We start from the raw sequence: 14,454 nt of genomic DNA, 5'->3' as shown, positions 1-14,454 counted from the left end.
AGTTTGCAGCTTGCGTGTTTTTAGTTCAATGCAGGTCAGATTTGAACAACCTTGAGTACTGTGTTGGAGTCAGAGAAAAGTGTTTGAACTGACTCAGGTCCAAGGGAAAGTCACAGCCCGTATCCTGTAGGCATGTGTGTTTCTTAATGGGCCTATTCATGCTGACTTAAACATTAAATATATACAAGTCAACATAAGACGTAAGCACAGGACATTTTTGTTTTTCCAAAAATAAATAAATAAATAAAAATGTTATTTTGTTTTCTGTTTATGCTCAATTACATGTATGTGTACTTATACAGTTACAGGACAGTATTTCAGGCGTGATTTGTCAGCTGATTCATATGTGTCTTTTTAAACAGTACATAGCAGAGTTGCAAATACCGGGGGTTCATATGTATACTCACTTGTATTTCCTGACAAACATATCCTAAACACTTCAGATTTTCCAGTCTGGGGGGGAAGGTTGTGTGACAACTCAGTGCAAGATGAAAGAGAGTTATAATTATCTGATCCAGCCAGATGGTTAAGATAGATGACTGATCATGTTTAATATCATTGGATCTTGTTGATTAAGAGCTAATTACTTTGATTTTTTTTCTTTACATAGACTTTAAATTGCCGGTTTTTATAGCATTTGTATTCAATTCAAAACTGTTATGTAGTATAACATTTTATGAACGAATTAAGTACATTTTAAAACAAAGTGAAAAAGAGGAACACAAAATATTTTAAACATATATTACTTATTAGTACAACAAATATCAAACTGTATAAAATAATACACTTAAATACTTCCCAGTCTTGAGGGTGTTAGCAGGTACGCAAGACCCCAAATATATTGCACTCCCAGGGCTAATGAAGATGCTTAAAAGTTATGACGCCACATACGGTGTTTGCGTCATTGCTGCTTGCAAATGTAAATGATTGCCGCTTTGGTCCTGTGAATCAGTGATGGTTAGCCGTGACTAAACTGCCAATGATTCGCGTGTTGCAGAAGTGGCAGTCCAGAGTGGCATTTTCATGCTTTCCACACAATCACTTGAGTGCTAGTACTTCTTCAAATTATTCATCGGGTTTGTTGTGTTGCCAGTTGAGGGCCGACGTACATTTTTTTTTCTGTCAGTGTGTGCGGCCTGTGGATTGAGCGGCCAGCTGTCATGCACATCATTACTCCATTCAGCATTGTTTTTTAATTTTTTTTTTTTTGTAGACTGAATATATCTGCTTTGTCACTGTACATCTGTATTAGCAGCTCCAATTCCAACATTGAAGTAACTAACTTAATACAGTTTCCATGGTGAAACAACTTAGCAGGTCTCCATGGACCTTTTGTTGTGGACGTACACGCACTTAGTTCAAGATCAGCGTACTCCGGTCTGCTGTTATGGAGTCACGTGATCGCTATTTTTCAATTCAGATACAATACAGTACAATACGTTTTTATTTATATAGCGCTTTTATAACAGCTGCTGCAACAACAAAGTGCTTTGCAGAACAGTTAACATAAAATAACAATACTACAACAGAACACGACATAAAACATCAAACAAGATCATAAATGAGTTCTGTCTGCCTCTGTAAGCCGGTGGCATAGATAGATAAATGAAGATACATTATATCTTAGAAATAACACAAACTCTCACACTAATGTGCCCCAGCAATGGATAACTGGATGGGAATCACTGATCTACTTGGGCATTTTTGCTATTTGTGGGCCGGCCTGATCACTGTACCCTGCAAACAGGAGGGCGGGGGGTCCACTGTATGCAAATATATACTGTGGTAGGATTTATTTTTGTCTTTATTAGCATATTAGGTATTAGAGTAATCCAAAAGTAATTGAAAGTGCTCAAGTTACATTGCTTTCATATTATGGTACTCTAATTACAAACTACATTTTTAAGAGGCATATAGTATCTGTACCGGGATACATTTTTAAGTAACCCTCCCAACCCTGACTAGATGTAACCACAAGAATAAACACTACCCAACCTAATAACTACTGCATAAGAGTGGACCAGTAACCTTCAACATGCCATTTTAAACATCAGGTGTCTTTTCAATCAAAAATGCTAACTAATTATGTCATTGCCGATCGTAAAATACCAACTGAATACCCTGTGATACCAAAGTGATTTCAGTGATTTGTTTCTAAACATGTTAAATTAGGGCTGCAATATAATGATTATTTTGTTGATTATTTGATGAATCCGATTTACAAAAAATACTTTTAAGGAAAGCGGTTACAACAGTGGACAGCTATCCATCCATCCATCCATTTTCAACACCACCTATCCTGAACAGGGTCAATGAGGGAGTGGGTGCTGGAGCCTAGCCCAGCTGACCTCGGGCGAAAGGCAGACTACACCCTGAACTGGTCGCCAGTCAGTTGCAGGGCACATATAGAGACGAACGACCCTTTACACCCACATCCACACCGTCACCGAGTGGGAACCGATCTCACGCTGCCTGCACACAAGTCAGGCAGCACTCCACCACAGGGGACAGCTATTGAAATGTTATTTTCACCTTTATGAAAGAATCTTAATTTCACAGTTGTGCAATAGCCACCACAGTATTCTCGCTTGAGTAAGATGGAATTTGGTTGTAACAGCAACAGTGACGATGAATGGTTACCAGAAAAAAAGAGAATTGGCAAATGGCAACAGAGGTGACAGAAGTGACAGTGAAGCTGAGAATGCTGAGGAAGTTGAGGATTCTGACGAGGATGAGGATGTTGAAGAAGCTCAGGAAGCCGAAAATGTCCCACCTGACAACCCTCAAGAACACAAAAAAGGCAGACATGTCCAAAAAAAAAACTGCCTCCTTTCTCAGGAGAGAGCAAAGTGAATATTGAGGGTACAGACGCGATACATTTCTTCATGAATCTATTTCCCAAAGATCTGATAAATGAAATGAAACACCAATCAAACCTCTATGCACTGCAAAAAGGAAAAGAAAACCCGGCCATTACAAATGGTGAACTGAATTGATTACTCTGGATTAATTTGTCCACGTCATACCTCAAATACCCAAGATTGAGGATGTACTGGTCATCACTGAAAGGGCTGCGTCTTGATTTGATAGTGAATGAAATGCCGCTCAAAGGATTTCAGTAAATTCTGAGGTTCATCATCATCATATCATTTCAGTGATAATTCTTCACAGGAGCCTGGAAATATTGATCAACTTTTTTGAATCAGGCTGGTGTTGGATATACTCAACCCCCCCCCCCCCCAAAAAAAACCTTGCTTGCAGCGGTGGATCCTGAAGAATTCTGATCGATTGATGAATAGATCATCCCATTTCAAGGGCAATTGTCTCTCAAGCAGTATACAATAATCCCTCGTTTATCGCGGGGGTTATGTTCCAAAAAGAACCCGTGACAAGTGAAATCCGTGAAGTAGGATTTATTTAAAAAAGCAAAAAAATGTGAGAGGGACGAAATTTCAGCACATTTGACAATGCAGTTGTACTTGGTACTTGATAGTCAGCTTTATTTTTTTACAGTTATTATACAATACTGAACTATGTATACAATCAGTCTTTGGTTTCATTGTATGACAATGAAACCAAAGACCAAAAATTTGCAAAGGTAAATTAGGCAAGCTATACAGAGATGAGGTGCGGAGACTGTTCACGTTGGTCAGTACCTTAGCCAATCAGGATGCAGAACACAATTCACGGTTTAAAAAAAGCATTTTAAAAACTGCACTAAAAAAAAACCAGTGAAACAGCGAAGCCACGGAAGGTGAACCGTATTATAGTGAGGGATTACTGTATCCCAAAGAAACCCAAACCCTTGGGTGCAAAAGTGTGGGTTAGAACAAGGAGTCCTGGACACATGCACAGATTTGAAGTATATCAGGATGTGGCTGGGCGTGGTGCAGTCTGTGGATTGAGAATGGCTGCAGATGTCATCATGCACCTCTGTGATAACGTACAGCAAAAGAATTACATCTTTTTTTTGACACTTTTCCTTGCACCATTCCACTTCTTCAGTCATTGAAACAACAAGGCATCTACGGCACTGGCACGTGTAGAAGCAACAGGCTCGAGGGAGCGCAGCTGAAGACGAAGAGTGAAAAGAAACTCAAAGAAGAGGGACGAGGATATTGCTCTGTTGTTACCAATGCTGAAAACGTCCCTGTCACACGCTGGCTGGATAGTACAGTGATTCACATGACCTCTTCCTGTGTTTGTCAGTCACCACCAAATTTGGCCCAGAGATAGAACACGAAAGAAAGAAAAGGTGCTCAACATCCATTGGCTTTTGTCCGTGAAACTGTACAATCAGCACATGGGAGAGGTAGATCCTATAGATCAATGTGTGTCCATGTATCCCAAAACAAACAGCGGTGTTTTTTCACCTCTTGGACGTGACCACTGTGAATTGCATGCATTGGAAAAGACTGATGTTCTGCATTTCAAGGCACTAATAAATGGAATTTCAACCCGAACAACAAGACAAGGAAGATAAAGTGTCACACCACCTCCTTTGAAATGCAGAGTAGTGTCCAAGCCCACCCCTGAGATAAAGTTTGGTTCTGGAGACCACCGGCCCCAACTCACCGCAAAAAAAAAAATGCTAACAGATGCCATGACTCTGCCTGTTCATGAAAAACAAAATTCATCCACATGCAGTGTTTTGCGGCTTTGTGCCCTGGGTGCTTTGCCAATTTCCATACAAGACAACCTTTTTCTCCTGAAGACACACTGTATTGCTGCACCAAAGTACATTTGAAAGAACGAAAGTGTGTCAGCAGTAGCTTGATACATAGGCCTTTTCATTATGATGGTTGGAGTTATTTAAACTGTATTATCTGTGCTTCGGGCGACCCGGTAGTCCAGTGGTTAGCACGTCGGCTTCACAGTGTAGAGGTACCGGGTTCGATTCCAGCTCCGGCCTCCCTGTGTGGAGTTTGCATGTTCTCCCCGGGCCTGCGTGGGTTTTCTCCGGGTGCTCCGATTTCCTCCCACATTCCAAAAACATGCGTGGCAGGCTGATTGAACACTCTAAATTGTCCCTAGGTGTGAATGTGAGCATGGATGGTTGTTCGTCTCTGTGTGCCCTGCGATTCCGGGTGTGCCCCGCCTACTGCCCGGAGTCAGCTGGGATAGGCTCCAGCATCCCCCCGCGACCCTAGTGAGGATCAAGCGGTTCGGAAGATGAATGAATGAATGAATATCTGTGCTTCAAAAAAGTTGTTTTTTCATTGGAAAAAATGTTTTTGCATTACATTGAACAGTTTTGAAATATGTGGCCAGCTTCAATGTAAACAAGTCCAGCCCTGATCAATGTACCGTATTTTCACGACCATTCGACGCACCGTATGGTTGGGCGCAGTCTCATTAATGGGTGCTATTTCTGTATTTTACACATAGACAAAACGCACTGTATTATTGGGCGCAATTTTAAAGTGGTAAAACATACGCCAGCTTAAACATACTGCATGCATGCGCGCACGCTAAAAACACGTTAGCTTGTAGCATGCCAAGACATACAGATACAAGCTAAAAACACGTTTTTAAAAAGGCAACGGAAAACTGAGTTCCGTTGTATTTTATTTAGCCATCGTACAATGTACTCACGTTTTTCGATCAATCATCACCCAGAAATCCATCAAAGTCCTCATCCTCTGTGTCAGAATTGAACAATTGTGCAAGTACCGGTAATCTATCAAAAACGCCGTGTTCCCTCTCGTTGTCAGTCACTCTCATTGCCATGTGGCTCCACAGAAATGATGCCGGCTTTGCCAAAAACTCGAACAACAGTGCAAGCAGACACGTTCGTCCAAGCAGCCACAATCCATTCGCAAATTGTGGCGTAACTCGCCCGGCGCTGCCTCTCACTCTTTGTAAAGTTGTGTTTGCCATCGATCATTCATTGTTCCCATGCCGTTCGCAACTTTACTTTGAACGCCCGGTTGATGCCGATGTCCAGCGGTTGGAGTTATTTAGTCAAACCTCCGGGAATAACGGCAAGCTCAGAGTTCATTTGCTTGACTTGGTTTTTCACCGCTGCTGTGAGATGGGCACGCATGCCAAAAGCATAACCGATGGCTTGAAGTTTGAACTGAGCTTCGTAGGCGTGTCTCTTTGTAGAATTTATTTTCGGGGGTTCTTAGAAACCAAAACCAAAGTTGTTTTGCAACAATGCACATAGCCACACTCTATACAGGTGTTGGTACCTGCTTGGGGCGTACCTTTAGCGTCCACTTACACGCCCACCCTTCACCCATTGGCGGACTTCTTCCCCGCATGCCTGTCCTCACTCGCATCTGCCGTTTCTCTCTCTCGCTCTCCATATATGTATATATACACGCCCACCCTTCACTGATTGGCCGACTTCTTTGCCGCATGCCTGTCCACAGTCACTTCCGCCTTTTCTCTATATAAACAGCGTGTCGGCTGTCAGTCAGGTTTTGGAACTCAGCGCATAGACAAGACGCTTCGCATCATAAGGCGTCCTGTCCATTTTGGAGAAAATTTTAGACTTTTAATGGCGCCTTATAGTCGTGAAAATACGGTAGGCAGAAACCGGGCAGACACATCAATATATTGATTAATTACTGGAGATTGATTGTGACACCCCAAATTGGTATTCTCCACCCCTGATTAAAATGATTGTAGAATATGTGCAACCACAAATAGTCCCTTTATTGATTTCTCCATCCATTTTTTTTTTCACCACTTATCCTCATTAGCTGACTTTAGGCGAGAAGCAGGGTACAACCTTTGCAAGCATTAGAGCGGATGCGAAAGTGTTCTGCTTCAGTAAATAAATAACACATTCAAAAGTGTGACCTGTTTGTTTCAAGCATGCCGCATAACTCTGGGTTAAAAAAAAAACTACCCAACTATTGATGTAAGCATTCAGGCAGTACATTAACCCTTTCAGGGACAGCGCTTACTCCAGTGGACAGTTTAGCATGTTATCAGGTTGCAAGGTGCATGAAAGGGTTAAGGAGGAATATAATGTCCTCTGCAGTTCTCGAAGCCCAGCTCTTTATGCATTGTGTCCGTGTTCCCAGGTAAAGTCCAGTTTATTCACATGGGTGAAGACGTGGATGGGGTGGATATGAGAGCGGAGGTTGGCGTTCTGAGTCGTAACATCCTAGTCCGTGGTGAGATGGAGCCCAGCTGTTACGGAAATGAAGCCTGCAAATTCTTTGACTTTGACACTTTTGGAGGACATTTGAAGGTACGCTATTCTTATTAACTGAACATGTAAGTATTAAACATATAAAGGTATTTTATCATTGTGTTTTTATTTTGTCACTACGTCCTTTTTACCCGCATTGATGTCCAACTTGAACCATATCTCAGCTTCATTTTTTGTTTCATTTAGTTTGTTGTATAAAATAGTGTGGTGGGGAGGGGGGATGATTTTGATGAAACCATTACATGAAGAACTGTTCATTTTCCCATATATCTTCTTTCTTTAAACTTCAATCATGTAATCCAGTGATCCCCAACCTTTTTTGCACCACCGACCGGTTCAAACAATCAAATGCTTTTCGCGGACCGGCTTACCTTGCACAATGGCTTCGTCCACTCCAAGACGCTTTGCAGAAACCGCCACTCAAGCAACAGTGAGGCAATTCTCTCGTCGAAATAGCTTCATCTTGTGAAGAAAACGTCAAGTCATGGCTGATCAACAGCTGTGCGTTCAGCTACGTGTTCGGTCAATGTTCGTTTCTTGTTTCTTCTACTTTCCGTATACGTCATCAACTTGGAAACCAAAGTAGGGTAGGAAAACCCGGACTCTGGCTGCTGTCACATACATTTTCGCCACCATGTCTAATTGCTCGCTGATGGTCACAGATCACAGTTGGTCACCATCATATCACAATTCTTGATCATATAATTGCCAAGTCCCATTTATATTCACCTTTGGAAGGGAATCGACAGAGTGGGGGGTATTTTGGAGTGGATGTAGTTTGTAATGCCCTTGTTTGTGTTTAAAGGACGACACAGTTGCTGATGCTCTTCAGCTGTTTTTTTTTCTCACCAGTGGTAACAGAATGCACATTCATTCAGGGGCTGCTATTGGCCACAGCTCACACCCAGTCACCCACCGCAATCATTTTAGCAATACTGATTAATGGTTTATGGATAAACAATTAGTTTATAAACAATCACATGTGTCCCATCCATCCATCCATCCATTTTCCGAACCGCTTGATCCTCACTAGGGTCGCGGGGGGTGCTGGAGCCTATCCCAGCCGTCTTCGGGCAGTAGGCGGGGGACACCCTGAATCGGTTGCCAGCCAATCGCAGGGCACACAGAGACGAACAACCATCCACGCTCACATTCACACCTAGGGACAATTTAGAGTGTTCAATCAGCCTGCCATGCATGTGTCCCGTGACAGATATCTCTCATAGAAAACATAATCAAAAATCAAAGCTGTGCATGCAGTCTGGAATAAGAAATCCAGTGAAGACACTGAGAGACAGGGAAGGACATGAGGACACAGGAGAGGAGTGCCTTCAAGTGCCTCCCAAGGGTGAACAATCATATCCTATTAGACTATTCCATTATATTTCATCCTGTCAGTTATTGCTCATGCACGGTGTGAATGCAGCACTTTTGGTAAGACAAAACACACATACACACAAATTGGAAAGCCCAACAAAATTTGGTCGAGTGAAGCCCTTGAGAATAAAAGACCACTTTTGACATTTGCGCTTTTACCATCTCCAAACCTCTCATCTCTCCAAATGTCTACACAGTTGTTCTATTTTTCTAAAAAGATGTGATCCATCAAGTGGAGTTTTTTCCTGACTACATTGGTCCAGTTGTTTTAGTCAGTTTTCTTTGATTGTCTGTCAAAGCTCTTGTAGCTGTCTTCATCCCATCCCTCAAATTCTCCCCTTTTGCTCTCTTTTCCACTCCCTACTTCTTTCCTCAGAAACTCATTCCACCTCCTCAACTTTGCTCAAAAGGCTTTGTAGCAATCTTCATACATTTTATTGTAAGACTGACTGACTGATTCTCTCTGCTGTCATTAGGTAGAGCGGGGTTTCAAGGCCGTACATATATCTGGTGTGGAGCTCCAACACATGGGCCAGCAAACAATGGGACACTACCCGGTCCACTTCCATATGAACGGGGAAGTGGATGAGAGGGGAGGTTACAACCCACCTACCTATGTCAGTGATCTGTCGATCCACCACTCATTCTCTCGCTGTGTCACCATCCACAGCTCCAATGGACTTCTGGTGAGTTCAGCTCTTGTATCGAAACAGAAAAGTGTGGAACAAAATACACATAACAAAAATTCATTCCTGAACAGAAAAAATATATATTTATAGTGCTCTGTTTTGCATAATTCCTGACTTTTTGGAAAAGCCCAGTGAGCCAGTTTGAATCTGGCTATAAAGGCTTCCGTTCAATTTGAAATTTCTCATTCCTATTTAAAGAAGTACAACCTGAAGAACTCTGAAGTAGTTCGCATTGAAGCACTACATGACTCTCATTCTCATAATAGTTGGTCTAATACATTAAGCACCATTTCTTTATTAACTCATTCACTCCCAAAGACGTTTTTAAACGTCTTTTCAGACTTGGTCCAGAATTGGCTGGTACTGAATGAGTTAAAAGGCATCTGAAAAGGACCATAAATCACATCAAATTGCATCGCAAAAATGTCTTTCAAACTATCAGACTCAAACAATGTCATTGTGAAGCAATGGTTTGTGATTGGTCAACTGCCAAGGGAATGGACAACCATACAAACTACAAAAAAAATTGAGAAAAAAAATGTTTATTCAGAAACAAGTGAATGAGATACAATGAATACAGAGGAAATGGGGGGGTGGGGTGAGAACAAAGCTGTCATCACACAAAACTAATATGACAATAGTAAAACAAGCAAAAGGCAATGGATGGAGCCACAGGGGAAGCAAGGTGCAGGTGATGTACTGGTGGGGCAACACAAGATGGAAAACGAGATCCCCAGAAAACACAGAAGTACAGAAAAAAAAAACCTTTAACTCCTTTAACGCCAAAATGTAAAAATCCGTTTGCATAAACCCTATCATCTAGTACAGGGGTGTCAAACTCATTTCATATTGTGGGCCGCATACGGCCTCGGTCGATGTCAAGTGGGCCAGACCATTAAAATTATACCATACTCTGCTATAAATAACCAAAATATGTCTCTCCTTTGTTTTGATATAGCGAAGCACAAGTACATGAGGAAAATGTTGAAATATACCCACATTTCATTTACCTAACATTTCATAAAACACCTTAGATTTCCTTCGACAAATGTGCCATTTAATTTTATCATTCACATATATGCAGTGCAACTGATCCCACTGATTGTACAAAGGCACAAAACTTGAACAATTAGTATTTAAAAATATAGTCATGCATTTTAAGATTAAACAAGATTTATAAAGAAAGGATTTTTAAAAACCATTTACACATGTGCATATGAAATCTAAATGTAACCCCCACCTACACTTTACAAACGAAAGAGAAAACAATGACTAGCGGTTAATACACGAATTGCATCTTAATAAAAATATTCATTTTGTGTCTTTTATGCTTTTTTCGCCTTTTTAAATTATCCCGCGGGCCTGATCGACCCCCCTCGGGGGCCGGTTCCGGCCCGCGGGCCGTATGTTTGACACCACTGATCGAGTACCAATTTGACAATAAAGCTTTATCCAATCCAATCCAAAATGTACAAATATGTTTTGGTTTTGGTTTTTTTAAATGAAGAAATAATAAAGGGCTTCAAGCATCTCCTCAGTCAGTGTCACTGTGGAAATGATTCCAGTATGATAAATCACCACGAGATAGCAGGAGTGGCTTTGATCACATCTTGGTCCACCCACAGTGCAAGTGGGTGTGGAGTGTGGTACGGCAATCCTTCTTCGCGAGGTGGCGTGGTGAAGCAGTGTTGTAGTGAGAACATGGATGAATACTGACAGCTAACAACAGAGCTTTTTCAAATCAAAAAAAGATGCCCAAGTTCCATCGTCATCCTTGACGAACACACGTACACAAGCACGCACGCAGGCACACAAGCATACAAACACACACACAAAAGTTCCACGTTCATGAAAACTTCATGCATCGGGCATGCATCAGTGCAGTGTTTATCTTGCAATAAACTGTTATTTTGTAATCAAAGTGACCTTGTTTGGATACTTGGGGTATCACAAATGCAAAAAATAAAATAGCATCCAAGTGAAAGTTCTGCTTGAAATGCATTCTTTCACTTTTTTCTTTCAACTCTTTTTTGAAATTTTCTCGTGAACAAATATTTTCAAGAAACTTCCCAATGTTCAACTGCTGTTTACGAAAGAATGGTAAAAGGAAGAAATGTACTTTTTTCCAGATGAAAGAAGTAAAAATAAAAGAATAATAATAATAATAATAATATGAAGAAAGACCTATTTCTTTGAATCTTAAAGAACCTTAAAATTGGTCCTAAAACACACAGGGAGCCAATACAGCAACTTGAAAATTTGTGGAATATACTTTCTCTTTCTGGTTTTCGTTAGCACATGTACTGCTGAATTCTGTAAAAGTTGAAGACTAGAAATTGTTTTCTTTGGAAGACCAGAAAGGAGAGCATTACAATAATCAGTCCAGCGAGAAATAAAAGCATGCATAAGGTTCTTTGTGTTTTCACGAGAGCGAAACCGGCAGACTCTGGCTATATTCTTAAATGGTACAATACTCAACAGAAAACCAGTTGCACAGATGAATATCAAATGTGGCATATTGCAAGGAGGTGCTCTATCTCCGATGCTGTTTTGCATCGGCCTGAAACCACTCAGTCAGATCATAACTAAGAGCAGCTTTGGGTACCTCTTCAGAAGTGGTCAGCCGCCTCCTCTCATGGGTGACGTCAAGCTGTATGTCAAGAGCAAGCGTGACATTGACTCCTTGATTCGCATCATAAGGATGGACAGCAGTTGCATTGGAATGTTATTTGGAATAGATGAATGTGGCCAAATGATGTGCAGGTGAAGGAAGATCATAGCTGAAGGGATTGAAGGACTTGAATGCAGCATAACAGATGTACAGGGGAGCTACCAATGCCTCGGAATTCCACAGGCAAATAGCAACCATGAGGAGACCACTCGAAGGGCGGCCACGGTCAAATACCTAATGGGGGGTGCAGCAGATCCTGAATAGTCAGCTGAACGGCAAGAATAAGATCCAAGCCATAACACCGACACCCTGCCACTAATTAGATGCCCCGGTGGCATAATACCCTGACCACTGGAGGAGATGCAAGCCACTTCTGTCAAGACAAGAAAGCTCTTTACGATGCACGTAGAGTTCCACCCCAAGTCAAGAATCCTGAAACTTTACATAAAGCGGAAAGCGGAGGGCCGTGAACTAGTGAGTGTCATGGTCTCCCTATGGAGGAGGAAACAACAGGCCTCCAAGAATACATCAAGATGATGGGTCCCAGGTACAACCTGTTTAGTGAATGACTCAGGCAACAGAAGCCCAGTAAGGAGATGGAGCCGGATGGACCTTTATGAAAGACAAGCCCTTGCATGGCATGTACCACTGGTAAATTGAAGTGACTGGAAAAGGCTGAACTGTGAGACAACACAGAGGTGCGAATCATGGTAGCACAAGAACGTGTGTGTGTGTGTGTGTGTGTGTGTCTTTTTTTAAGACACACACACACTTCTGTTAATACTGTAAAAGCAAACATTTTTTCTCAGTATTTTCAAGATGTTTTAGGAACATTGAACCAGCTGTTCACACAGCATGAGAGCATCAATAAATGCTTTTGCAAAACAAAACAGTAAGAACAACACATTATGACTGAATGATTTTGGAAAATCAATTATTTCCTCTCAAAGTTGTGATCAGTTATTTTGGAGGAAGGATACATTTTCAACTTGCTGGATGGGGACCCTCGGGGACACCCCTGCACTAAATTTGAGACAAATAAAATGGGCATGATGTGAAAGACAGTTTATTCATCAAATCCAATTACATTTGAAAGCACTTGTTTTCTTGTTGTCTGAAACTAATATGAGTAAAACTATATTTTCTGATTTGCAGGTAAAAGACGTGGTGGGCTATGACTCGCTGGGCCATTGTTTCTTTACAGAGGATGGTCCTGAGGAGAGAAACACATTTGATCACTGTCTGGGCCTCCTGGTCCGAGCGGGCACTCTACTGCCCTCAGACAGAGACAGTAAAATGTGTCGTGACATCACTGATGGAGCATACCCAGGATATGTCGCCAACCCACGGCAAGACTGCAGGTAAGATAATTGCAGGAAGTGTGGTTAGTCCATTAAGAGGGTACAACAAGATTATTATCTCTGCTACTGCGTGACTTGTGTGCCTCAGAATCATTTGGTACTGACAAAAATAGAGCCAAAATGAATGCAGACTAAACAAACATCTGGTGAACATCAGCAAAGAATGTGAACTCATCACATGCAGCTGTTAACGGAGCTGAGCTGTGTCTGAAGAGAAATACGATGCCCCTTAAACGTGTTATAGCGCTGCAAATCTATTGTCTCCACTAATGCTGATTCTTTGTTCGTTCTTATTGCGTTTCTTTGACAAAATGCAAATGCAAATGTCAAGTGGTCAGAATCTGTTCGGAGTAAAAACGGGTGCATGTTCATTTTGTGCCGGGGCAAGTACGGTTCAGCGTGTTTGCGAATTTGGTAGACCGCACTACTACTCTGGGCACCGACTCTATTATTATTCACAAAGTAACGAGCAGGGTGGAATTCGTAACAACATCAGTGAGTGTCAACAATCTTTTTATTAAGCACATGAACAAAAACATCCAATAACACAATCATTCATAAATACTGAATTCATTAGATGGACACTGGTTGGCACTGTGGGAGACGGGGTTAGCACATCCCCCCCTCCCAGTACAGCGGTCAAAGGTGCGATTCCAGGCTCCTGCCTTCCTATGAAGTGTTTGTATGTTCAGCCCGTGTTTTTTTTTTTTCTGGATACTGCAAAAACAAGCATGTCAGGTTGTTTGGGCACTCCAAATTTTCCCTACGTGGGATTGTGAGTGTGAATGGTTGTTTGCCTATGTGTGCCCTGTGATTGGCTGCGGGCAGTTCAGGTTGTACCCTGCCTATTGCCCGAAGACCCCTGGGATAGGCGACAGCACTCCACGCGACCCTCTAGAGCAGACATGTCCAGCCTGGAGGGCCACTGTCCTGCCTGTTTTCCAGCCCTCCCGCCTGCAACATACCTGATTCAGATGATCAGCTCATCAGCCAGCTCTGAAGGAGCATTAGAACGTTCCTGATTATTTGAATCAGGTGTGTTGCTCCTGGGGGAGCTGGAAAACAGGCAGGACAGCGGCCCTTGAGGACCGACTTTGGACACCCCTGCTTAGAGGATAAGTGCTTCGGATAATGGACGGACAGACGGACATCTCTATTGTGCAACCTGTTAAACCTCTATAAAACTGT

The 14,454-nt window shown here is 42.0% G+C and overlaps 1 protein-coding gene across 1 annotated transcript in view; it reads left to right on the top strand.

Annotated features, from left to right (window-relative positions):
* cemip (cell migration inducing hyaluronidase 1) overlaps positions 1–14,454 on the top strand; it is a 151,187-nt gene that overhangs the window by 88,124 nt on the left and 48,609 nt on the right. Inside the window, exons 12-14 of the mRNA XM_086106842.1 lie at positions 7,038–7,207; positions 9,022–9,231; positions 13,061–13,266. Coding sequence (XP_085962968.1) covers positions 7,038–7,207; positions 9,022–9,231; positions 13,061–13,266 — 586 coding nt within the window. The remainder of the gene's footprint in view (positions 1–7,037; positions 7,208–9,021; positions 9,232–13,060; positions 13,267–14,454) is intronic.

Source organism: Hippocampus guttulatus, chromosome 3 (assembly GCF_054856545.1).
Source record: "Hippocampus guttulatus isolate MCC_2025c chromosome 3, RoL_Hgut_1.0, whole genome shotgun sequence".
NCBI lineage: Eukaryota > Metazoa > Chordata > Actinopteri > Syngnathiformes > Syngnathidae > Hippocampus > Hippocampus guttulatus.
Note: the sequence above shows the minus strand (reverse complement) of the source record. Positions and strands in the feature narration are given on the sequence as shown.